The 26,539-nt window shown below is 53.6% G+C and overlaps 1 protein-coding gene across 4 annotated transcripts in view; it reads right to left on the bottom strand.

Annotated features, from left to right (window-relative positions):
• The window catches only part of CTNNBIP1 (catenin beta interacting protein 1), a 46,288-nt gene that overhangs the window by 1,994 nt on the left and 17,755 nt on the right, over positions 1 to 26,539 (bottom strand). Inside the window, exons 1-4 of one of the 4 annotated variants that reach the window (XM_061160448.1) lie at positions 16,678 to 17,507; positions 15,931 to 16,049; positions 15,236 to 15,344; positions 205 to 511 (exon numbers count right to left, since the gene is read on the bottom strand). In XM_061160448.1, the coding sequence (XP_061016431.1) occupies positions 324 to 511; positions 15,236 to 15,344; positions 15,931 to 16,026 (393 nt within the window). In that variant the 5' untranslated portion in view covers positions 16,027 to 16,049; positions 16,678 to 17,507 and the 3' untranslated portion in view covers positions 205 to 323. Of the gene's footprint in view, positions 1 to 204; positions 512 to 15,235; positions 15,345 to 15,930; positions 16,050 to 16,677; positions 17,508 to 21,236; positions 21,322 to 26,539 lie in introns of those variants that run through there. The other 3 variants (XM_061160446.1, XM_061160449.1, XM_061160450.1) reach the window with 3 other exon arrangements.

Here is a 26,539-nt window from a genome sequence, read left to right as displayed (position 1 = left end):
GCTTCTAGAAAGGAGCTCGGGTCATCCAACTTCTCTGGGCTCCTGCGCTTGGGAAGCCCTAGCAATCCTTCCCCTGTCTTCTCGGGAACATTCTGTACTCGCCTCGCTCCTCGGACCACGCAATATCACTGCGGGCAGAATTTTCCTAGCAACCACAGGATCCAAGATTACATCATACCCTGCATGGCAGCTGAGCCGGTTACCTAACAGATGCTGGCTTTTCCTGAGTGCCGACTCTCCAGCTCGCTAAGCAGGAGGGGGCTGGAGGGAGATCAGTAAAGGGGAGTTGTCAGCAAAAGAGGCAATGCACAGTGGCAGCCCACTCACTGCTTTCCTGGCCTGTCCCATGGGCTTGCTTGCAGGGACCTTGGGCCTCTGTGCTGAGCTGCAGGCACAAAAATAGCACCAGCCATCCCAGGAGGGAAGAGTGAGTCTGCAGAGGGAATGGCCATCGGTTCCTTGGAGAAGCCCAGACGCAGGGGCTGCAGGATGAGTGTACCTGGGCTGCACTCTGAGAGATGGAGAAAGAAGTCACCTCTTCAAGGTCACTGAGGGACTCCAGCAACTCCCTAACAAGACATCTGCGCCAGGGCTGCTCCGCCAGCTGGTCGGCCCATCCCTGGCTGGGGCAGAGAGGGCTGGGGACCCACGGCTCCTGTTTACAGGGCCTCCCACTCTGCTGCTGGAGCCAGTGCATGAAGGGCCCAGAGGGCCACTGCCCACCCCAGCTCTGTTCTGTTCCTAAAGGACTCACTGTTTTCCAGGGCTCACCACCAGGGACCTGCTTCCCTTTGGGGACCCAGAGCGGGGCAGGCTCTTCCAGAGCCTCTTCTGACCTTTCTTATACTGGTTGGCCTGGCATTCATCACTCAACAAGGGCCTGACCCTGCAGGCTGTGAGGCGAGGATGTGGCCCTTCCCCTTCCTCTTCTCCACGGAACTGGGGCCCATCACCCAGTGGAGAGTGAGCTGCTTAGTTCATTATTATGATTCAAGTTCTTAGAGCTTTAGAGCCAGGAGGGATCTCCAAAGTTGACCCTCATGAGCCCTCCTTCTCCTTTGAGGCCAGAATATGGGGCCTTCCTTAGAGGCTCTGTCCTGGAAACGCAGGGCTCACAACAGCAAGATACTACAGAGAAGCCAGCAGGCCCAGCTCACCGCCTCTGGGCCATCAGCTAGATTTACCATCTCATTTTACAGACGAGGCTGGTATATCTCATTGGTACTTTTGCCGACCCTGTCTGGACGTGGGCTCAGAGCTTCTATTTGTCCTTCCCCACCAGATGCAGTGAGTACGGGAGGGGAAAAGCTGATCGGTCTCTCCTGTTCCACACTCTCTGACCCATTAAAAGATAAAGAAAGCCAAAACCAGATGAAGACATCACAAGGAACAGGAACTACAGACCAGTATCTCTTATGAATACACATATTCATAACATCTATGGTATGCAAGAACACTCACAAAATACTAGCAAGCAACATATAAAAAGGATTATATACTGTGACCAAGTGACATTATCCCAGGAATGCAAGGTTGGTTCAATACCCAAAAATCACTTAATGTAATAACTCCTATCAATAGAAAAAAGAACAAAAACTATATAATCATTTGAATAGACACAGAAAACACATCTGACAAAATTCAATACCCCTTCATGATAAAAAACACCCAACACACTAGGAATAAAAGCGAACTTCTTCAACCAGATAAAGGGCATCTACTAAAAAACCACAGCTATTATCATACTTAATGGTAAAGACTGAAAGCTCTCCCCCTTTAAGATTAGGAACAAGTAGACAAAATCCACTCTCACCACTTCTATTCAATACTATGTTTAAGGTTCTATCCAGGGCAATTTGACAAAAAAAAAAAAAAAAAAGAAATAAAAGGCATCCAAATTGGAAAGAAAGAAGTAAAACTGTATTTGTAGATGATATGGATCTCACATATAGGAAATCCCAAGGAATCCACTGAAAGATTACTAGAACTAATAAGTTAAAGTCACAGGATATAAGGTCAATATACCAAAAATCATTTGTATTTCTATAAACTAGGAATGAATAGTTTGAAAATGAAATTAAGAAAATAATTTCATTTACAGTAGCAGCAAAAATAATAAAATCCTTAGGAATAAATTTAACAAATGGAGTACAAAATTTGAACTCTAAAAAGAACAAAACATCAATGTCTAAAACATTGCTAAGGACTTCTCTGGTGGTACAGTGGATAAGAATCTGCCTGCCAATGCAGGGAACATGGATTTGATCCCTGGTCTGGGAAGATCCCACATGCAGCAACTATGTCTGTGCACCTCAACTACCAAGCCCGAGCTCTAGAGCCCGAGAGCTGCAACTACTGAGCCCAAGGGCTACAACTACTCAAGGCTACGTGCCGAGAGCCCGTGCTCTCCAGCAGGAGAAGCTGCTGCTCATCAGAACTAGAGAAAGCTTGCACACAGCAACCAAGACCCAGTGCAACCAAAAATAAATTAAAAAAAAAAAAACACACACAACAAAACACTGCTGGACGAAATTCAACAATTTCTATCAAACCCCAGCTGCCTTTCTTACAGAAATTGGCAACCTACTCCTAAAATTCATATGGGAATGCAAAGCATCCAGAATGGCCAAAATAATCTTGAGAAAAAAGAACAAGGTTGGACCCACACTTTTGAATTTTAAAACTTACTACAAAGCTACAGTAAACAAGTCTGGGTAGAACTGGCATAGATCAAGGATACAGAATTGGGAATCCAGAAATAAACCCTTCCATTAGTGGTCAATTAAATTTTGACAAAGGTGCCAAGGGTTCAATTTGAAAGAATTGAACAAATGGTGCTGAGACAATTGGATATACTTACATGTAAAAGATGAAGCTGAACCCTTGTTTTGTGCCATACACAAAAATTAACTCAAAATGAAGCAGTGACCTAAATATTCTAAGAGCTGAAGTATAAAACTCTTAGAAGAAAACAGGAGTAAATCTTTATAGTCTTGGGTTAGGAAATGGTTTCTTAGATAAGACACCCAAGGCATCATTAACAAAAGAAAAAATATATATATATTATATATAAGTTGGGCTTTATCAAGGATAAAAGCTTTTATGCTTCAAAAAATACTATTAAAAAAAGTGAAGACAACCTACAGAATGAGAGAAAATATTTGCAAATCTGGTAAGGGATTCATATCAAGAATATATAAATAACACAATTCAATAATACTAAAAAGTTAAATGACTCAAACGTTTAAAATGGGCAAAGAATTCAAATAGATATTTTTCCAAGGAAGATATGTGAATGGTCAACGTGTACATGAAAAGATGCCCAATATCATCATTTGTTATGGAAATACAAATCAAAACCACCAGGAGATATCGCTTCACAGCTTCTGGACAGCTAGAATCAAAAGACAGATGATAGCAAGCATTCAGGAGAAACTGGCACCCTTAGACACTGCTGGTGGAAGGTCAAGGTGCAGCCCCCAAACCAGAGTACCTGCAGCCTCCGCCACCTCAGGCGATGGCACCTCCAACCCCGGGGTCTTCCTGATTCCTTCTCTCTCACACACGCTCCTAAAATTCATATGGGAATGCAAAGCATCCAGAATAGCCAAAATAATCTTGAGAAAAAAGAACAAGGTTGGACCCACACTTTTGAATTTTAAAACTTACTACAAAGCTACAGTAAACAAGTCTGGGTAGAACTGGCATAGATCAAGGGAACAGAATTGGGAATCCAGAAATAAACCCTTCCACAAACACTCCACATACAACACATCAGCCAGTCCTGCTGACTCTACTTTTAAAATGCATCCTGAACTCATCACCATTCCTCAACTGCCACCCTGGTCCAGGCCACCACTACCCCTCTCACTAGCCCCCTGCACCCTCTTTCCCTGGATCTCTCCACTCTAGCCCCTGACAATCCATTCTCCACGCAGCAGTCACAAGTAAGATCTTAAAACCACAAGTCAGCTCCTGCCGCTCCTCTGTTCAAATCTCTCCAAAGGTGGCTTATTGTACGATTTCTCATCACACTCAAGGGAAACTCCAAACTCACCCTGTAGCTGCAAGACCCAATGCAATCGGGCCTCTGGCTGCCTCCTCCCCTCCTTCCATACACCTTCTCTACCTTCACCCCATTCCAGCCACAGGGGCTCCTGCCTGTCCTTCAGGCACAGGAACCTGAGCCTCAGGCCTTTGCACCTGCTCCTTCCCTGGCCTCAGTGCTCTTCCCAAGTCCATCTCACAGCCCTCACGCTTCATGCCAGTCGGTGCACAGTCACCTCCCCCGGCTTTCCCTGACCTCAATGTCTAAAACAGTGACACAGGATGAACCGTTAGAGGTGAGGAGCTCAGAGAGATGAAACAACCTGGTGAATCAGAGACAGAGCGAAGACCCGGTACAGACTTGGAAGACCACGCACGTGGCACGACACGCGTTGTCGTTTTCTATGAGGACAAGGAAATAACCGGTTCTGCCCCAGTCACCCTGAGCACTGAGGCTTCTCCTGGCAGAGCGTGCGCCCATATACCTGCCCCCACGAGAATGGAAGCAAGACCCAGGACTCGCAAAGCACACAGAAGCAGGCCTGGGGTGGATGAGCTAGAGTAAAATGAACGTGGAGTCTAGAAGGCCCACTCGGGAGGCGCCGGCCAGACCCTGTCCCCTGCCCAGGCCCACTGCTCTGCCAGATGCTCCCCTAGTCCCATGGCTCGCCTGCTATGGAGAGCGGGGCCAAGGCGCTGGGGAGGGCGTAGCTCTCTGAACCAGAGCCGAGCACCCAGTGGGCCTTTCCGTCCCATGTCCCACTTCAGCTCTGCCTCTTTAATGGAGTCCAGTCAAGTGACTGGGGAGAGAAAAATGACAAACATTCAGGAGCTTAGAAAAGGGAAGCCGGCCCCCAGCTGGGGGCGGGAGACAGACAATGGGGTCACTGGTCTGTTTGCAAGCTCAGGGTGAATTCACACCAACAGAATCAAAAGCCCAGTACAGGCTCCACACACCAGCGCCACCCATGGCCCCAGCCCGGCCCGGCTCTCTGAAGGGAACCAGTGTGCTGCCATTGGGGAGCACCTCTCGGCAGGGTGTGGGGCAGACCGGCAAGGAGCAGCAAGGTCTGGAGAAAGGCCCAGGGGTGAAAAGAGCAGGAAAGAGGAACAGAGATGACTGCAGCCCTGAAGCAGTGGATGCAGGAAGGGCACGGAAGGCCTGTTTCTCAGACCCAGCAGGGGACATCCTAGTGGAAAACCCTTTCCAGGAGAGGCACAGACCCTCACTGGAGCAGGCCTAGTCCCAGGGCCCACGAGGATGGCTCCAGATACCACCCCTGACCCTCTCCAAGAGGGATCCTGCGGAGACAGAGAGGCCAGGTGGCGGAAGGAATAGACAGAGCCTCCTGACTTCTGGGATGTGCTAACCGTGCAGTTCCAGCCTCCATCCAGCAAAGCGCTTGCTCCGCTATAGCTCCCCTAAAGCCCAGCTCAGAGGAGGAGCCTGCGCTCACAGGAGGTGGGAACCCTGAGGGTAAACCCTCCCCAAAAAACTGACAGAAGGTGCAAGAGCCTGGGCCAGCTTCCAAGGCAGCCAGCCCCAGGGCCCCCAGTGCAGGACACAGCCCTGTGCAGATGTCACCAGAGAAAAGGGGGAATGCCCAGCACCAGTATCTGCTATGGGTGGGGACACCCACACCCCCTGATCCAGGGTCATGGGCGCCTCCAAGTCTGTCCCCCAGCTGCTCTGAAACCGCACACCCACCCCTGGCTGGAATCTCCCAGGACGACTTCTTTCTGAGCTGGGGATCTCGTGACCTCCTGACCTCTTCCTAATGAGGGCAAAGGACCGGGGCCTGGAAAACTCAGAAATAAAACCCCAACCCCCAGAGTCTCCCTGGAGGAGGAAATGGCAACCCACTCCAGTATTCTTGCCTGGAGAATCGCCATTGTCAGAGAAGCCTGGCGGGCTACAGTCCATGGGACTGCAAAGAGTCAGACATGACTGAAGCTACTTAGCGCACATACACAGGCTCCGAGTCCAGCTGGAGGTTAACTTGGGCAAAGTTAACTTTGCAGAGGGAGTTAAGTGGTAAAAGTTCTTCAAAACTGTCCAGGGAACCACAACTGCCAGGTCTGGGTCATCCCTCCATGCACACGGCCACAGGCTCCAAAGCGTCCAGGGTGATCCCCGTTTCTGCTGTTTGCCCCTTCTCTGACCACATCACTTGGGTTGTGGCATTCCCTCTCTGTCCCCTGAGGTCACTATCTTGCCATCCATGGCAACCAGCATCTGCTACTTGGCTACCTGGCTACCCCAAGCAGCACGGCTCAGCTACCTGCTCTGGGGAGATCAGCCAGGCAGCACGGCTCCCTCACGGAAACACAGGTCCAAGACACTCGTCCAAGGGCGAAGGTGTCCACCGGGCTGAGGCAGGGCCCCACCCTGGACTAGACAAGACCTCCTTGCACAGAGACCCAGACCCGCTGGGTGTCATGTGCTTCTCTGAGCAGCTGCAGCCCTGGAGCCCAGGATTCTGTGCCTCTCAGCTCTGCTGCCCAAGTTCCCAGAGGATGACTTTTCCCCAGAGATAGCATGACACTGGTTGCCATGGGAACAGCACCCCAGATCCTCCACGGTCTCAGCAGCCAAGCGGGCTCCAGGCTTGGTGATGCCCTCTGGGCTCTAAGCTGGCAACCATGTCACTGGGTGCCCTGGCTGCAAAAGGCGGGGCACATGGGCTTAGGTGCAAGGGGGCTCCTGGAAGAGGCACTGGGCCTCCCGATAGGCCAACGCGGGCCTCCCCAGGCTTAGGCTCCTCAGGTGGATAGGGGTACCTGGGCCAGAGTCTGAACCCTGCCTAGTCCCTGCATATCCACCTCGGTTTCCTCATCTGCAAAACACACGTATCCCGTCCCCTCATTGGACTGACCCAGATAACATCTGCAGCATGAAACATCCCAAACAGAAGCTGGTGGGGTCCCACTCCGGGGGTGCCATTACACCTGCTCTGCTCTAGACCCAGAAACCCCAGGCCACCCACCCCTCCCGCATTCCACTGAGCCCAACACATACATCCTGCCTCTGGGGGTTGTTTTCCAAGGTACTGTTGTTCAGTCGGCTCAGTTGTGTCCTACTCTTTGCAACCCCATGGACTTCAGCATGCTAGGCTTGCCTGTCCATCACCAACTCCCAGAGTTTACTCAAACTCATGTCCATTGAGTCAATGATGCCATCCAACCATCTCACCCTCTGTCGTCTCCTTCTCCTCCTGCCTTCAGTCTTTCCAGCGTCAGGGTCTTTTTTCCAAGGTGAGGTGCCCCTTATCAAGTCTCTTAGCTCCTGCGATGGAATCTCTCCTAGACTACAGAGAGTTGTGTGAAGGGACAGAATCTGGAAGGGGCAGAGGGGGTCCCTCCAGGGGAAGGGCCAGGTCTTCACCCAGAGTCCCAGCATATTCTCAAATTCTGGAGGGCATCACAACCACCTGGGGTCTTACTTCAAATGCAGATGTCCAGGCCCACCTGGCAGAAACGCTAATCCAGCAGGGCTGGGGTGGGGCCCAGGCATCTGCATTTTTTTAGTAAGTGCCCTCCGTGATTCAGGTGCAGTGGTCTGTGGCCCACATTCTGAGAACTCAGCGCTACAAACGGTCCCCACCCCTGAGCTGCTGTCCCTTCTCATCCAACCTTCTGTCCTGCTTCCATGCCATATACTCCCAGCCCTCAGCAATTTGCCTTCTTCAGCCAGGATCCACAGACACTGTTTTGGGAAAAGTCACCACTGACATTAATTAGGAACCCTGGGGACCCTGATGGTGAGCCAGCTGATCCTCTCCTCCTTTCTGAGCTCCCCTGTGCCCCCTGCTGGCCATGGTGCTAAGCTCACAGGGTTCCACATCCCCTCCCTCTGCCTGCTTTCCCTGGGGGGCCTCATCCACACCCAATCCCCAAATCTGCTCCCTCCTTACACCTGGGTTCTAACCTAACCCCTGCCTGCTCCTGGAGGATCCCACACACTGCCCACTTGGGGGGCCCCTGCCTGTCCCTCCACTGTAGCTGCTCAGTCCAGGAGCCCCGTCCACACGGCCTCGCCTCCAACCCTACCCCCACTTGCTCACAGGACACTGCTGTGACCTTCTGGGTGTCTCTCTGCCCCAGCATCTGCCTTGTGACCTTTCCCCAGTGCTCACCCTAGATGGACAGCCACTGGCCTGGCCATCCCACCCCTCGGGTCCTGGTAACCCCCGTGGCCTCATCTCCAGAATTTACTCTGTTCCGCGCCTGTTTGCCTTTCCAGTCACTTACCACCCACATTCGCCCCTTGGGGGACACTTGCCCCAGGCTGGGCAGGCTCCAGGACTCCCTTGGTCTGTGCCATCCTTCTCCTTGTCTGTATGCACTCCTGTGCATCCTTCAGCATTAATCACTCAGTTGTGTCCAACTCTTTGGGACCCCATGGACTGTAGCCTGCCAGACTCCTCTGTCCATGGAACTCTCCAGGCAAGAATACTGCAGTAGGTAGCCTTTTCCTTCTCCAGGGGATCTTTCCAACCCAGGGATCAAACCCAGGTCTCTGGCATTGCAGGCAGACTCTTTACCATCTGAGTCACCAGTGAATCCTTCAAGACCCAGCAGACAGCACCTTTTCTCTGGGGCTTTCTAGGTGGGTTCCCTGCCCATGGGGTCAGTCATCCTGGGATCTGCACCCAGAGGTCTTTATGTGTTTATGCCTGTTTCCATCTACCTGGCTGCGCTGGCAGCTTGAGGCTGGGAGCCATTGCCTGGCATCCAGATCAATGGGTGACTGTGGGCAGGAAGGAGCCATTGCTGACCCCAGGGGCCCTTGATGCTCTTCTCCAGGATAGAGGTCTGCCTCTCCTGGGCAGGTGTCAGGAGGAAGGTACTGAGGTGCACAGGGCTTGGAGGTCCCTGCTCTCAGCTCCACACAATAGCAGACATCATGCCAGTGAAGGAGGGAAGATCAAGGCAACACTTCACAGGCCAGAGCCAGATGCTGAACAGAGCAACCAGCCTGCTCCTCAGCGTGATCCTCACCCTGTCTTAAGCCTTTTTCTTTTTCTGTGATACAAGTTATCTCTTACCAAGTCTTCCTGGTTGATTTTTTCAGTTGAATTCAATGTATATGAGATTTTTTTAGTTCACATTTATCATTATTAGGTTACAAGTAATTCTCATGAAAGTGTTGATTAAACTTTAAAAAGATTAGCTTCCCATCCCACTGACTGGCATTCTCCTGGGGCCTGCCTGCAATTTCATCCAGACTTGGTTATTACCTGGAGGCCCTGGGAGAAGCCTGGGAGCCACATGTGGGCAGAGGGGGGTCCTGGCACCTGGGCAGCTGGTCATGGAGAGGGAGCCTGTCTACATGGGGGAGAGAGCCCGCTCCGGGCCAGAGCTGGACCTCGGGCTCCCAATGAGATGTGACAAGGGCTCCGTGGAAGCAAAGATGCGTGGGCAGTTCAGGAGCCAGAGGAGGAACTCGGGGCCAACCCCGGAAGAGCAGACAGGGCAGCAGAGGAGCGTAAGAGCAGAGGCTGGAGGGTGTAGGAGAGGATTCCAGGAAGGACACTGGCTGTGAAAGGCAGATGGAGCTAGAACCCCTACCCATGTGCTGCTGAAGAGGGTCAAGAGGGGTGACGTGTAGAGGGGTGATCCTCCGGAGGAGTTATGCCCTGGGTGGGGTGAGCCCTGCCCTCCCCTGCCCTCCCCTCCCCTGAGGCCCTGGCTCCCCGCTGGCTTGCCCACAACCACAGCTATTTTAACAAAGCTCTCAGTGTAACCCTGAGACCAAATGACCTATTTTAGGCTCTCTGGCAGCAGACTCAGAGCCTGCAGCCTTGGCTTCCGCAGGGAAAAGCCAGCAGCGCCCCGGGACCGCCCAGCTGGCTCAGGCTGGGGACCTTTCCCTGGAAAGTCTCTTTGAGAAAGAGTGTGATCAGACAGAGGCTGGAACAGGCTGGGGGAGCCAGCATGCCAAGGCCAAGAAGAGGGCAAGAACAGCTCCAGGGCCAAGAAGAGGGCAAGAGAAAGGACGCGGGCTTCCTTAACACAAGGGGCCACATCTCGACAGGTCCCTCCAGCTCCGAGACAGCCAGATGAGGGTCCACACGGAGCATGGCTGGAGGATGGCAGGTCTGCAGGTGAATGGCCACAAGCAGGATTCTGCCAAGTGCACTGGGGGCCTGGAACTGGCACTGGCCAGGTGTTCATCCTGGAAGCAGCGCTGGGTCAGGGAGAGACCCAGAGCTCACAGCGAACATGTTTAAAGGGGCCCAGAGGTGAAAAGTCCAGAAAACAGCAACAGGAAACCCTTCCAACTTTTTCATGCCCTCCTGAAATACCATGCTAACTGCCTCCATCACACCTGCCCCTCAGGTAAAACACTGTTATGCTTGGAAACACACATGGCCTGTAAGCCATATCTAGAACCACATGACAGGAGCCACACAGCTGATTCCATGGCCTTGAGCATCTCACTCAACCTCTCAGGGCCTGTTTTTTCATTGGGAAAGTGGGGCTGTGATCACCTCTGCCTCACAGCCCTGTTGGGAGGACTCCCTGGGGTAACTTTTGTGCTACTTAACACAGAACCTGACACACAGTAGGAGCTCAAGAAATTAAATTAATTATAATTAATGGCAAAGATGAGAATCATACGTCCAACAGTAAAGGATCGGTCAGAAAACAATAGCACAGCCACATGGCCGCACATCCTGTGATTTTGCTGAATCACTTTCTCAGAAATCAAGGACACGGAAAAATTCCCACAGGGCTTCCCGGGTGGCTTGGTGGTAAACAATCTGCCTGCCACGCAGGAGCCATGGGTTCAATCCCTGGGTCAGTAAGATGCCCTGAAGAAGGAAATGGCCACACACTCCAGTATTCTCGCCTGGAGACTTTCATGGAAAGAGAAGCCTGGCAGGCTACATACAGTCCAGGGGGTTGCAAAAGAGTCAAACATGTTAGTGACTAAACAAAATTATCCTAAGTAAAAAATGGAAGCTAAAATGGATATTATAATATTTACATTATATGGAAATTCGTTACAACTTTGTAATGGAAATTCACGCATATTTTTTTAAAAAGCCTGCTGGGCAACTAACGCAAGGTAATGGGTTCAGCTATTCGTAGAGTCAATCCTTGAGGCGCTTCTGCTATTTCTATCTTTCCCAACCATTTTCAATGATGATTATGCATTCTTTCATAGCCAGGAAAAATTATCAATATATGGTACAGATTGAACAGCACTGACAAGAAAGGAATGAACTCAGCATTCTGTTGAGCCTGATTTTGGAAGCTACAGCTCTCTGTCCCCAAGCCTACAGCTAGGCCTTCTCAGCAAAGTGATCTTCCCAGAGAAGCACTGGCTGCCTTTGGTTCAAACTCAGCTGTTGGGTCTGCTCGGCCACCATGGGGACCAAGAGATAGCACTTCATGTTCCTGCCTTTCTGGGGACTCTGAGCTTCCAGACCCAGAGCCCAGTCTATTTATTCACCCAAGAACATGCTGGGGGCCTGGGGGGCCAAGCCCCACAAATGTGAAGAGGGAAGCCACAGGAGCTCAGAGTTGGTCCAGAGATGGACCGGGAAACAGCGTGCGGAGCAGCACAGCTGAGATGCACGTGTGTGGTGGAGACGAGAGGAGGGCCTGGCCCAGCCTGCGGGAGGCAGGGGAGGGGGGCGCGTCAGTGCTGGGCTCCTGGCCGTCGAGAGGCAAATGCAGGGACAGGAAGGCGTGAATACACAAGGCTTGAGATGGGAGCAGAAAGCCACTCAGTGTGGCTGTTTATGGAGTATGAAGTCCTGGTGTCTGGAGCGGAGGTGGGGGACGTAGTTGTGGCAGGGGGCGGGGAGGGGGGGCTGAGGGTGGGAGAGGTAGGTGCAGGGGGCGAGGGCAGGAGAGGTAGTGGGGGCGGGGGGTCCCACACATCATGGCTAAGGGGTTTGGACTGTATCCTCAAGGCAGTAGGAAGTCACTGAGAGACTTCGAGGGTGGTCTCGGATTAACAGAGGCCAGGCAGGTCCATGCCGGCTTCAGTACAGGGTAGCAGGGGCAACCGGCACCCTCTGCTGGAACCAGTCGGTGAGGCCATAAGGTGTGGGCCTGTGCACTGGGGTCTCCAGCAGCTGTCTGCACCCAGCAGGTACTGAAGACACATTCAGTGGGGGAAGGATGGGATGTGGGGGTGGGGGGAGCAATGCCCAGGTAAGCAATGCGCAGCCTGCTCTCCTCCCCGGGTCTGGGGAGGGCAAGCAGCGCTCCTGGTTCCAGACCCCTCCAGCCTCAGAGGAGAAGGATGGGCAGGTCTAAGGTGGTGGGCAGGACCCTAGGACCGACTGCCACGCGCTGACTGGTGATGGGGCGGCCCAGGGCCCCTACCGAGGGCAGCTGGTACAGCAGAGGTAAGAGCTGCAAGGGCTCCCAGGAGCAGAGCAAGGGCATCGGCTGAGAGACAGTGCCACCTAGTGGCAGGAGGCGCCCACACCAGGCTTCTCTGGGACTGCCCTGCCCACCACCCCAAATGCTCCTAGGCCTTTCTGGGCTTTTCATGCTGGCGTCCTGAGCAATGAAAGCAATGATCTTGAGCTTTTGCCACCTGGGCTGTGCCTGAGCCTCTGAGAGCAACAGGCCCCATGGTATCAGCTGCGGGCGGCTCTGCCAATGAAGAAAGTGGACAGACTAGAATGTTATTCGAGCCCCACGTGGCCCAACGGTGTGGTCAGAAATGTAGGGTCCTGCTCTCAGACTTGAACCTCCACAGTGCAAGAGACAAAGGAAATACAGTGTGCTCCGGAAGCTCTTCCAGGCACTGCTGACCCCTCCCCCCTTCCAACTCACACCCCGGGGAATTCTCCTTCAGGCCTTTCTGCAGCCTATTTTCTCAGTGGTTCAGGTCAGAGGTGACTGTGGGAGGAGAGGCAGACTGAAGGACACCCCAGCAGCAGAGAACCATCTCCCCAGATATTCTCCCCCTGGCTCCAGGTTTAGTCCCAGGAGTCTGTTCCCAAGAGAGAGAAGTACCCAAGACCAGCCTGGCTGTCTGTGGATGCCCCAAACCCGGGAGGGTCCAGATTCCAGCACCACAAATTCACAGCTACACGCCCACAGCTCACTCCTGACTGCTCAGCAGTTTCAGGCCAGGTGAGGTCACCATGACTGCCTTAAATAACTCAACAGAGTTTGTTTTCAATTGTTGGTTTAGCCAAGCAAGATAACAAGTACTTTTTAAAACTTCCCCTTTAAACAACAAGGTCCTACTCTTTAGCACAGAGCGCTATATTCAGTATCCTATGATAAACCATAATGGAAAAGTATATTAAAAAAAGAATGCATATATGTGCATAACTGAATCACTTTGCTATATAGGAGGAAATAATTCAACATTGTAAATCAACTATACTCCAATTTTAAAAGAAAAAGAAAGAAAAGAAAACTAGAAAACCAAAAATAAAGTTCAGAGACTAAAAAAATAAAACAAACTTCCCCTTATTGTCCAAAAAAAAAAAGTATGTGCAACATTAAAAAATTAGTTTTAGCAAAAAAGTGTGTGACTTAGAAACTCAAGGTGCCTTATATTGTCCCACCCTCTATCAAAATTTTCTATAAACAACCTGCTAAATATTCTTTCCGCTTTTTCTGTTCTATGCATGAGTATGTGGATATGGGCGGGAGCAGGGGAGTATATGTGGCAGCATTTTCTACACTGACATACAGTTTTACAGCTTCTTTTGATTTTTCCCATTAAGAGCATTCTTCTAGAGGTAGTCTTAGAACCAGAACTCAAAATCAGGTTAGCCCAGTGACCCAAGACCAGGCTGGCAGAAAATGTGATGCCCCAGGAACTCAGAAAGCAGGAGGGTTTCAGGAGCAGGGGAGAGGGACCCATGCTAAAACCCAGATCAGTCCTGGAAAAGAAAAGGCCTCTCTCACAAGAGATATCCCAGGATAGGGGCAGGGCCACACCCCTCATCTCCTCCTCTCCCAGCGGTGGCTGACAGCGCAGCTGGTGTGGAACAGGCTGTGGCATGACTGTGGCCAGGGCGAGCGGCTGACCCGGGAGCTGTTGGAGCCGCTGGAACACCCTGTACATTTCTGCTGAGCTGGGTGCACAGGCCGGGTCACACCCAGCGTCAGAGCTCGGGAACCGGGCCCCGTGCCAGGGCAGAGCCCGGCCTATGACATCCAGGAGAACAAGGGCAGCCTCAAGAAAAGCTGGCCTGTGTGCCAGAGTGGCTCTCCTCCCTGGCCTTGGGGGTCAGCAAACACACCCACCAGGGCCCAGTTCCTGGGAGCCTGCTCACACCAGACAGGCTCCTGGCTGCATGATTTAATAGCCAGTAATTCCAAGCCAGTGTAACGAGAACAAAAGGAAAGGACTGAATGAAGATGAAGGGCAGGGTTCTGGGCTCCAGAGAGGACAAAAAGAGTGGAACCCAGCCCTGCAGTCCAGCTGCAGGTTTGCATTCTGGGCTCCCCCGCCCCCAGTAACTGGAGGCATGAACTGGCTACAGTGGCTTACTGCTTCTGAACCCCAGTTTCCTTGCCTGCTAAGTAGAAGTAACACAGCTGGTAAATCTCTATCTCTAGGTTAAATGTAATGATGTGTATCAAGCACTCAGCCTGAGCCTGCTACACAATAATCACTCAGTGTTACCCACTGCTGACCTTACCCCTGGCTGAGGGCACTCGAGAGAGAAGTAACTCCCTCGGGCACACAGACCTGCAGGGCCGCTGCGGCCACCCCCCGGGGCACAGCCAGGAACACAGCAGTCACTGTAAAGTCTACGACCAGGCCAGGCCCCTGCACACAAGGGTGGTTTTCTTGTCCTGAACAGGGTGGACAGGGGTCAGGCAAGGGCTAAAGACATGCAACCACAAGAGCCTCTGCAGTTACAGGGCCCCCAGACACTGCCACTGCTTCCTCCGCCAGGCCCAAAAGGGATTTCCCCCCCATTACCTGATTGGGTCCTTGGCTCCCACCTGGGGAAGAAAGGACCAGCCTGGAGGCCGTGGAGGCACCCCAGACTCCACACTTAGAGGCTGCTGCCACCCGGGGTTAGCTGTGTGGGTGGGGGGAGCTGCAGCCCCTCCTTGTCTGCCCCAAATCACTCCCTCTCTCTCGGGGATCGCCAGTCTGCAAGGGCTGGAGCTATGCTTTCTAAAGGAACCACCGCTTGCTGCCCCTGGGAAGGGTGTGGCTGGCACGCAGGCCCTCACTCACCCTGGTCGATGGACTCACCCTGGTCGATGGAGTGCTGGGGCAGCTGGCTGAGCTGGCTGTTGACCACCCCTGCGTAGGTGCGAAGGAACTCCTCCTCGCTGGCCGTCAGCTGCAAGGACAAGAGAGCTGGGTGAGGGGTGGCTCACACCCGCCCCGGAGGCACCTGCTCAGACCGGCTTCATCCCCAACGGGTGCCTCCTTCTCCGCTCCCCAGGCCTCTATTCTTGAGATGTGACCTTTCCATCCCAGGGTGAGACTCTGAACCCTCTGCTCCCACCCCTGAAGCTTGGCCCATGGGAGCCACAGGGCTTGCCACTGTGAATTAGATCCGGCACTGGGATTCCAGTGTAGGGCAGGCCAGGCTCGGAGGGCCCCCCGCCCTCTCAGGCAATGTCCTGCCCCCCTGGAAAAGAAGGCTCTTGGGAGAGGGGAAGGAGGGAAGGTCAGGGCCTTTAGAAAACCTCACCCACCTGGCCCAAGCTTAGCACAAGGGGTGGGAAGACTGCCCTGCAGGGCCGGCAGGACTGGACTTGCTGGTGTCTGTGTCCGGGAGCCTGAATCGGCCACAGCCTAACCAGAGCCCCCGCAAGCCCCTCCCCAGACCATGGTTGCAGAGGGCGGCTGTGGCCCTCTGGCTGCCTTCGTCGGGCGCCCTCCCTGGGGGCCCTGCTGCCTGACGCCCCGCAGGCACTCACGTTGGAGCCCATCTTCCTCAGCATGAGCAGCACTCGGACCTTCTGCTGAATGTACATCTCCTCCGGACTCTTCCCGGGGGCCCCCTCGCGGTTCATCCCCTGGCCAGCTCTGGGGACTGCTGCGGAGTAAGGAGAAGCATGGGGGCGGGGGAGAGTGTCAGGACGACACAGACCCGCACACGGGCAGGAGGTGTCAGGCAGCCCACGATGCCTCAGGGGCTCGTTTCTGAGAGCCCGGCTTGGAGGCGAGTTGCCGGTCCCTCCCTCACCCCTGCTGGCCCAACAGCCAGCCCGAGCAGCTACCCACCCCCGACTCCTCGCAGCAGGCGCTGGTGGCCAGTCCCTTCTGTGCGTGGAGCTGCTGGGCCCCCAGGGGCTGAGCTGACCCAGACTCCTGGCCAGCGTCACCTTCTAGTCGCCCCCTCAGCTAGGCTCCTGCTACGACGAGCCCAGGGGATGTGCTGCACAAAACCCCAAGTATCCCCAGCTCTCAAAGCAGGCAGCTTCCATGAGGAGCAACGTGACGCGATCGAGGCAGCTGACTGGGGCCTGTAGCTGGAGAAGCCGTGGGATCAGTACCCAGCCCCCAGACACCAAGACAGCTCCCTCTGCACAAGTCCCTGACGTTTGAGAGGCCGGCTCCCGGGCCGGGCTCCAAGGAATCCCTCGATGGGGACGGCGAGCCCGGGGCTGCGGGCACAGACACCCGCCTGGGCTCGCGGTTGCCACCCTCGCCAGCCCACCCACCTGTCACAGGGTGGCTCCTGCGAGCGGCAGTGCGTCCAGGTGTGGCGGGGACCCGACCTGCAGCGGCGAGGTCCCGGGAGAGACGTCCCGGGGTTTCCTCCCTCCAGGAGGAGCCAGTGGGGAGGAAGCCGGGCGTGGAGGGGTTTGGGTTACACACTTGTAACTCCTGGATGAGTCAGAAATAACGCAGCAGCTGGTGGGGGTGGAGCCTCCGCGGCCCTGGTGCCAAGGAGCTGCGCTCGCAGGACCGAGGGAGCCGGGTTGGGGCCAAGGACACTCCTCACACGGTCCATCCCTCAGGGGCCAGCAAGCCCAGGAAAGGCCGGCTCTCCCGGGTGAAAGGCGGGCTCAGAAATGCACCATAGCCCTGGGCAGCAGCCTCCCTGGAGGCGCCTGTCAAAGCTAACAGGGGCTCCTGCCCTGAAGCCTGTACAACAGGGCAAAATGCAAAATGTGTTCACTGCAGCCTTGCGCTCAATGCAGTGCCTTATGGGGCCTTCCTGCCACCACCAAAACCCACGCTTCTCTTCCATTGTGTGCCCCCCTGCCACCTCCAGGCTCAGAAAAGGGCCCAATTCACAACTGGTAATGGGGAAGGAGGGGTGAGCTGCCTCCAGAAAGACCTTGACTGAGAGGTAGCTGGCCATCCCCGGGGCCAGCTGCACAGTGCAGAGACAGTCCTAACTTCCTGGCACAGCTGAGCAGGAGGGCTTGGCTCCTCTACCTGCTGACCCGTTTGCGCCTCCTTCCACTCCCCCACCCCACACAAGTAGCCAGAATGATCATTTTAACAAACCAGAACAGATGAAATTTCTCCTCACTTCAGCCTACCCCAGGATACATTTCATGTCCTTGCTGGGACCCCGCAGGCCAGCCCCGCCTCCTTGCCCCCACTCTTCCCCCTGCTCCCCTCCCCTCTGCCTCCCCGCCTGTGTCCTGGACCTGCCTCAAGGCTCCTCCCCCACCAGCCTCTGCCCGGGGGTCTCCAGGCCTCGCTTAGAGGGCTTCCTGGGGAGCCTTTCCTGACTGTGATCCAAGCAGGTGGTGCACCCCTGCCCAGGCCCTCCTGTCCAGCTGCCCCGTCTCGTCCTGCTTTCTGAGGGCACCTGCTGGGTGCTCAAGGGCTGTGTCTCTGCACCCGCTGGGGGGCTGGGGCCACAGGTGCTTCACTCACCCATTCCTCCCACAGCCCAAGCCCGGGTGGCTGAAGGGACAGTTCTGACAGTCCGTGGGGTCTGGGCTCTGGGCTCCCCCCTCCACCCCATGCAACAATATCCACATCACTTAGAGTCAAATTTGTTTTTGTTGTTCAGTCGCTAAGTCATGTCTGACTCTTTGCAACCCCATGGACTGCAGTACACCAGGCTCCCCTGTCCTTCACTGTCTCCTGGAGTTAGCTCAGATTCATATCCATCTAGTGAGATGCCATTCAACCATCTCATCCTCTGTTGACCCCTTCTCCTTTTGCCTTCAATCTTCCTAGGGTCGAATGCAAATCTCTAATCCAGTCTCCATAACCAAACTCAGCTTTCCCAAAGACTCTTGCTCCCGAGTAACTTGTCTGCCTTGGGCTGTCGTGCTCTCCAAGGACACTGAAATGCTCCATGAAGCCTCCGCACTGGGAGTGAGGGCTTCCGGGGATAAAAGCCTTCTGATTCTGTCCTGTGGCCAAGGGGTCAGTTGGCTGTCTTCTTGCGGAAGACAAGGGAATGGCCACTAGGTGTCGCCACACACAAAGAACCAGAGCTCCAGTGCTGTCCGCCCCCAATCCCCAACACAAGCCCCCAGTGGCCCTTCTACTTCAAGCCACCCTAGTGATGGCTTGAACTCTGTGACTTCCTGCTGTCACAGACCACCCTCAGTCCCCCCAGAGCAAGCTCTGTCCCCCCGTTTAGGGGCCAGCTCCATCCAGCTAAGGACACGTCTCTGTTTTGCTTAGCATCCCAGGACCTTGGGATGCTCGCTTCACAAACATCCAGAGTCCCTTCCTCACTGTCCTTTCCTGATCAGCCAGGCTTCCTCCAGCAGAGGTGTGAGAACTCGGAACCAAAAGGACAGTGTGTGTGTGTGTGTGTGTGTGTGTGTGTGTGTGTGTAAACATGTGAAAAATCATTTTGTTATTGCTGTTTAGTCACTAAGTCCTGTCCAGCTCTTGAGATCCCATGGACTGTAGCTTGCCAGGTTCCTCTGTCCATGGAATTCTCCAGGCAAAAATAGTGGAGTGGGTTGCCATTCCCCTCTCCAGGGGTCTTCCCCAACCAAGGAGTGAAACCAGAGTCTCCTGCATTGGCAAGCAGATTCTTTAGTGCTGAGCCACCTGGAAAACCATTTTATATTGGGTCTATTTCACAGAATCTTGTTCCTTCCAATAACCCTACCCTTGGTGTTCTGTACTCACTGCCCCCAAATACCTCCTTACACTCACTACCCGCCACTCACTACCCCCACACTCACTACCCTCAAGGATCCCCTGCCACACACTCATGCTGTGATAACCAGGGGGCCTTACACACCCAGCCCTTGGCCTGGGGTGTCCTTGGTACCTGAATGGGTCTTTGGGGCTGGGTCACGTCCCCATGATGCTTTCCTGGCAGAGATTGGTTCTTAAACTGTCTTTCCTTGGGGAAGACTCCTGCCATTCCTGAGAATTCTGGTCTTCTAGGATTCTTTGAGCTCCAGCTAGAACTGACTCTGCGCTGCTGCCTAACAGAGGGAACACCCAGGGCTGGATCAGGGCAGATGGTTGCATAAGCACACCTTCCCGCCCTCCACACTCCAATCCTGATGGACGGGAACATCAGGACTGATTTATAATCCTGTCCTAAACAGAATCTGCATCCAGGGTGCCAATGTGTGGGATAAAACTTGAAGAGAATAAATCACAATTAACCCAAACGACACCAACCTTTCAGTCGCTGCTATGCTATGAGTTCATTACAGTATTTGGGATTGGTGCCTGTGCAAGTGAACATGCTATTAAGTTTTCATCACAATTGTGACAGACATCAGATTAACTTCGCTAGAGAATTCTTACTTTTCCCTGCAGGGATCAAGAACTGGTCTCTGTTGAAGCGTGTTTAAATGACATAAGCCCAAACTACAGTGAATTTGGACACGTTAATCATTTATTCGGTCCTCACCGAATAAATGTGAGACCCACTTCTCAATTGTGTTCTCCGGGTGATGCCGGAAACATTCCACCGCTTGAGATGGGGGCGCATCTGTCCTGCATCCTAAGAAAATCCTTGCATGTTAACTGCCCAGAGAGGGAGACCTGCTCCCTCTCTGAAGACAGAATATTCTGGAGGCTCACCAGGGAAAGGCATACATGAGCCAAAAAAACAGAAAATGGATAGAAACGGGCAGCTTTCAAGTACCCAAACAAAAGGTGAGGCAAGGGGAGAGGTTGTGGCTGAGTGGATGACAGGCCACTGATGTCAGGGGTCATGGGGAAAGTGGGCATGGTTCCAGAAAATCACATCTGCTTGGGACACACACAATTCAGAGAAACTGAGGTCTGTACATTCACTGAGACATGCAGACATGTCCACAAGCCCCCCAAACATGCCATACACACACTGCTGTTGGTTCTGGCCCTCATCTCTGCTGAAGGAAGACTGGTCAGTGAAAGACAGTGAGGAAGGGGTTCCCAACCACTGGGAAGGATTCACTTCATTGTATAGCAGAAACTAATATGACATTGTAAAGCAGTTACATCTCCCTCCCCAACAAACAAAGTGACAAAAGTGGCTCATGGCCTGGGAGGAGGCGCTGCTTCTCAGAGCCATGGAGGCCATCTGTGAGACGCCACACTCCCGCCCAGAGATTAGAGGGACCCACTCTGTGAATGTGAGCCCCAGCTCGGAAGCAGTTGCCCTCAGAGTGGAAGACTCAGGAGGCAGTGTAGCAAAGACCCGGGGAAAGGGATGTGTGGCCATCAGACCCAATTGATCAATGGCTCTGAAAGCTGGCTTCCCCATGACAAACACAATCCCCTGCCCTCATTTTTACCGATAAACCTGAAGCTGATGCTGTTTAACACCCACACTTACATAAACTGGAATATACATTTATACCGAGGGTGGTCTAGCACCTGCTTGTATTATAAACACTAAGTAACTGCAGACTAGGCCAGACAGCAGTAGGGGCCTGTAGATACACAAGCTACCTCTGCCCCCATGGATCCTGACACTTGCCTTTTGTTTTGTCCATTAAAAAAATTCTGCTATATTTTACATGCTCATGTTTCAAAATTTATTCTTACAACTGTACAGTATCTAGGTTGCATGAAAATACAACACCATATAATGGTGTGCTTCATGGAGCTTATATAAAATATTAATTCAGACTACACACATCTTAACAACATAAAAGACATCAACAAAAGCACAAACTGCACCGCACCCAGCTGAAGCCATGAGCATCATTACGGACGATGAAGAAAGGACATGAGACGTGCCTACTTCACAGTCAGCCCAGGAGCTGGTACCCAAGGCAGGACCCTCCCCAGCACTGATCTATGGCCAGGTTACCAGACGTCCCGCCCCTGGAGTTCTTACCTGCTTCTGGAAATCAACTTGAGGCAAACAGATGCTCAACTGTGACAGGTGGGCCGTGGCCAGGGAGAAATAGGAATATGCTGCCCTGTGGAAACACAGAAAACGGGTCATGGGAGGGGCTGAAGGAGTCCACACCCCGTGCTGAGGGATCCAGACTGGCTGGCGGGAAGCTCATGGCGATGGGCCCTGCGCCGCGGTCTGGAAATACCTGTGTGTCTGGCCAGCCCAGGAACTTGCACCAGCACCTCTGGGATAAGGTGCTGACTGCAGCTATGCGCTCCTGTCATTTCCGGCCAAAGCAGGTCACCACACACCCTTCTCGCCTGGGGTTAGTCACCAGGCCGACTGGGAGCCATGCTGGGAGATGGCGGGGACCTGAGTGAATCACTCCTGCCAGCTGATGGGCAAGTCCTGCACCTGCCCGAGAAGGTGTCCCACCCACCCGACAATGCAACCAGCCAGGCTCAGGTACCTCGGCGCCCCACCCATTTTGTGCTCAGACGTGCGTGGGGTTTCTGTGCTTGGGGAATACCTACAGTTGTATATGGAAAAATAAATTCTCTCCTTCTCTCACACACAGAGACACAGATATGCACACGTATACTCTACAGTTACAGATAATTTAGAGCCTGTTAGCCTGGCCACATGTCTGCTGGCCCTAAACAGGAATCAGAGAACATTTTCTTTTCTTCTTCTGCCTCCCACACACAACCTCATGGATTGGGTCCTTTGCAGGTTAACCAGGCAGGAGCAAGGCTGTGGACGGCGGGCAGAAGCACAGGGTGAAGCCGGCAGGGGCACCCAAGTCTTGCCTGCCTGTCCCCTCTTCACTGTGGCGCGTGGGCTTCCACCTGGACTTCAGGCTTTCAGCCCACGGTAAGGACAGATGTCTCTGGATAATTGAGAAACCTATTCTAAGAAACCAGGGGAGCTCTGCAACCCATCTGTCTTCAGCTATCTCTGCAAAGAAAGCTACTCACATACCCGAGAGGCTGAGGAATACGTGTTTTCCAGAGAAAGTGAGATTTCAGAAGCCTCCATTATAGGTAGGCGCTGCTTGGACCCTGGGTCTCTGGTCTGCAGAGCCCTTCAACCAGTGCAGAGGGCCCTGGGAGGGAAGAGCGGTCACCCGCCACTGCCACCTCTTCCACCCTCAGCCTGCTGCTGCTGCTAAGTCACTTCAGTCGTGTTTGATTCTGTGTGACCCCATAGACGACAGCCCACCAGGCTCGTCTGTCCCTGGGATTCTCCAGGCAAGAATATTGGAGTGGGTTGCCATTTCCTTCTCCAATGCATGCATGCATGCTAAGTCGCTTCAGTCATGTCCGACTCTGTGCAACCCCATAGACGGCAGCCCACCAGGCTCTTCTGTCCACAGGATTCTCCAGGCAAGAATATTGGAATAGGTTGCCATTTCCTTCTCCACCCTTAGCCTACCCTTCGGGAAAGACATTTATAGCAATTAATTGCTCTTTTATTCCTCTAGACATCAAAGTTCCGAAATACCAAAGCTCCCTGGAGAAATTTCTACCCAAGTCCTCACATTCTTTCAAAAGATGAAAAGAGACAACCTTCTTCCACTTCTGAGGGGCTTTAATTTCTCCAGCTATCACAACAGCCAATTAGCCCCCTACTGTCTACCGGGGTCAGACTGTCTAAAGTGCAGAGAGGAACCTGGGATTCATGACTTGAAGGAGAGGGCATCTGAGGGATGCGGGGGCTCCTGGTGGGACCATGCAGGGACTCACCCTGGCTGACCCATTTCCCACCTGATGATCAGGTCAATGTCCCCAGTTTACAGAGGAGGAAACTGAGGCTTAAGGCTGCCAGGGCCCCAGGGCCAGTGGAGACAGTAAGCATGCCCTGGAGCTGGAATCTATTTCCAGTTCAGTTCTGTCCCTGGTCAACCATGCAACCTGAGGTCGGTCATTGCCTACTGGGCCCTGCATTTTGCCACTGGTCAAGAGGAAATCAGGACCTCTGCCATGTCTTCCCTTGGTGGAGGCAAGGAGATTGGGGCAGGCTTCATGAGTGAGAGGCCGGGCACCAGCACAGGGCCGGGCACTCACAAGGGCCCCACTCCTGGTTTAATGCTCTCCTGTCGCTGTCTTGAAATTCTGAATATTTTTCTAAACAAGGGACCCTCTACCAAGCCCCACAAACTATCTAGCTGGTCCACAATGAGGGAGAGGATGTCAAGTGCTCTCAAACTGCCGAGGGCCCCGTAACCTTAAGTAGACATGATGTGGACTCCAGAAGGATTTACTAAAGGAAAACCTCTCTAGGTGGCCACAGCCTCATGTCAGGTGAGGGAGCAGGAGATACAAAGGACACTAAGCCTTCCTTCCAGAAGGTACCTGAATGGCTGAGGAAACCACTCTGCACAAGTCAAATAAAACAACACAAATCATAGGTAACAATGAACGAAAAAGATAGGTCAGGTTAAAACAAAACACTTCCAAGAGTGCCAACTATATGTAAGGTGCCATGCCCAGCACCTCCCACTGAGCAGCTCAGAGGCGAGAGGAAAACACCCAGGGCCTTAACCCAGTGTAGTAAGTGGCAGAGTAAACGGGTGTCCCAGGCTCAGTGACAACACAGAGGAAGGGGAGGGACCAGCTCCCAGCTGAAGACCCTGAAGCTGTCTTGAAGGATGAATAGAAGTTTGCAGGTAGAGAATATGGGGATGGGCATTGCAGGCACAGGGAACTGACATTCTCTGAACAAACAATTATTGAGCATCTGTTTATTATATGCCAGGCCCCCTGGGTTGGGCATTGAGGACACACAGGTGAGCATGTGATAGTCTGTTTGTGATGATGGCGTCTAGTGAGCATGGGAGACAGGCATGAATCAAGCCATACCCAGGTAAACAAAGCTCACAGACACTCTGATCAATGAGGGGGGAGTGGCGTGGGGAGTGCAAGGACATGCAGCTGGATATCTGACCTTGCCCTGGGGGCAGGCACCCCTCGCGGGTGACTTCTGAGCTATTACCGAGGGTGAGAAGATGTGCTGTCTTGTGTGTGTGTCACACCCCCATACACACACACACACACACACACACACACAAGTAAAGGTCTTGAAACAGGAAGGGGCTAGGCCTTTGGGAAAACTGAGGAAAAAGATGTGGCTGAGGCCTGGGAGGCAAGTGAAGGGGCTTGGGGGTGCTGGACCATACCTGAGGGCGGAGGAGAGGTTCACGCAGGGGAGTCAGGTAAGCCTGAGACCCCTGTGGCTGAGCTGTGGAGGAAAGATGGGGTGGGGCTGGGGGGGGGGTCCCTGTTGGGCCAGGTGAGGGCCGGGCCTCAGGCTGCGGTGTGAGGATGGGAGGGCCCAGGATGCTTTGGCAAGTGGAACTGTGGGCCAGTGGTAGCATCAGAGCCTGGGGCAGCTGCAAGAGGGGATGTGGGGAGGCCTGACGTGCCAGCTTCCAGTCTGTTGTCAACGGCCCTGAGGACAGGCTGAGCAGCCAGGGCTGGGCTCCAGGGTTCACGGAGAAGCTCTGCAAGCACAGCAGACTCACCCTTCAGAGGAAGTTGGTACCACCATGCACATCTCCAAGGTGTTCTGGAGAGAGTCAGAATGTGGGAACTGACCAGATCTAGGAAACATCCGGGGCACTGCTGGGAGACGCTGTACTGGATGGGGTAGGGGGTGGGCGGCACTCTGGGAAGGAATGACGCGAGTAACCGTAAAGAACTGACATCCTGGCCAGTCAAGTGGCCTTGATGAATGCATTCATTCATTCAAATCATCAACAAACATACTGAGCGCTTACTGGGTCCTGAGATGTTGTGCTGTGCTGTGCTTAGTCGCTCAGTCACGTCCGACTCTTTGTGATCCCACGGACTGTAGCCCGCCAGGCTCCTCTGTCCGTGGGGATTCTCCAAGCAAGAATACTGGAGTGGGTTGCCATGTCCTCCTCCAGGGGATCTTCCCAACCCAGGGATTGAACTCAGTCTCCTGCATTGCAGGCGGATTCTTTACTGTCTGAGCCACCTTACAGCAGTGCAAACATAGTCAAAAGTCCCCATGTACATTCTAGGGAGGGGGAAGAACAGACAAAACAAAACAGAAAGGAATCAATGGGTAAATAACCTAGTGTGGAGGGAGGAGATGGGTGCTACCATAAAGAAACTGAGTTGGAGGGGGGGAACAGGAGTGTGGGGTGGTTGGGTGAGGGGGTGAGCTGAGGGAAGCTCAGGGAAGCTGGACCTAAGCTGGCCAGGGCTTTGGTCCAGGAGGGATGAAAGCCCGGGGAGGAGGGGGAGGGGACTGGATCACAGGAAGGATAAACTGGAGGTTGGGGGAGATAGGACCTCCTTCCACGCTCCACGTGCTGCCCAGAATCCTTGGTTTCTCAGCCTCAGCACTGCCGACGCTGGACTGGATAACGCTTCATTGTGGGGACTGACCTGCACGTGGCAGAGTATTTAGCAGCATCCTGTGCTCTGTCTGCCCAAAGCACCTGCCCCTGGGCTGTGACAACCCAGGGTATCTCCAGACTTTGCCCTGTGTTCCTAGGGGTAACCAACACCCCCCAGGTGAGAACACTGCTTGAAAGGAACAGCTGACACACATTCTGACTCCCTGTGGCTGGGCACTGTTCTGAGCCCTCATGTCAAACATCCCTAGGAGGTTTTATTATATCAATGAGGATACCAGTCTCTCCTCACCCAGCTAGTAGGCCCTAGGCTATTGTGGGGCGGGATTCAAACCCAGACTATCCAAGCCCCAACCCCTCTGCTACACTGCTTTCCAGCACACAAGTCGGTGGACAGAGGTGCGCTCAGAGCCAGTGGAGGGAGGCAGACCTGGGCCTCAGCCTCGGCTGTGAGTCCCAGTCAGGGCGGCACCTCTGGCCCCTCAGCGACATTTAAAACTGGGGCACCAGAGAGAACTTCCGCAAACTCCACTCTCAGTAATTAAACTGCAGCCTCTCAGACTTGAGGGCCTCGTGAGCAGCTGCCTTAATTAATCAATTCCACATCTCCGCCTCCTCAACCCGGAGCCAGGCTTGGCATCCTGGAACCGCACTCCACCGGCAGGCGCGAGACAGGTGTGAGGATGGCTCCTCAGATCAGGGAGTTTGCAGGACGCAGCAGCAGTCTTAGGAGATGAGCTCGGGATGAGGAATTAGTCCTGAGGTCACCAACCCAAATGCCAACCTGCTCCCAAGCTCCTTCCTGCTGTGTCAGGCCAGGCAAGCTTGCAGAACAACAGTGATCATTACTGTGGTTGCTAGAGCGTTCACGGGGGCCGCGCAGTGTCAAGGCCTGTTTACCACACTGAGTCCTCAG

Source organism: Dama dama, chromosome 14 (genome assembly GCF_033118175.1).
Source record: "Dama dama isolate Ldn47 chromosome 14, ASM3311817v1, whole genome shotgun sequence".
NCBI classification, from domain to species: domain Eukaryota; kingdom Metazoa; phylum Chordata; class Mammalia; order Artiodactyla; family Cervidae; genus Dama; species Dama dama.
This window is presented reverse-complemented; position numbering and strand designations above follow the sequence as displayed.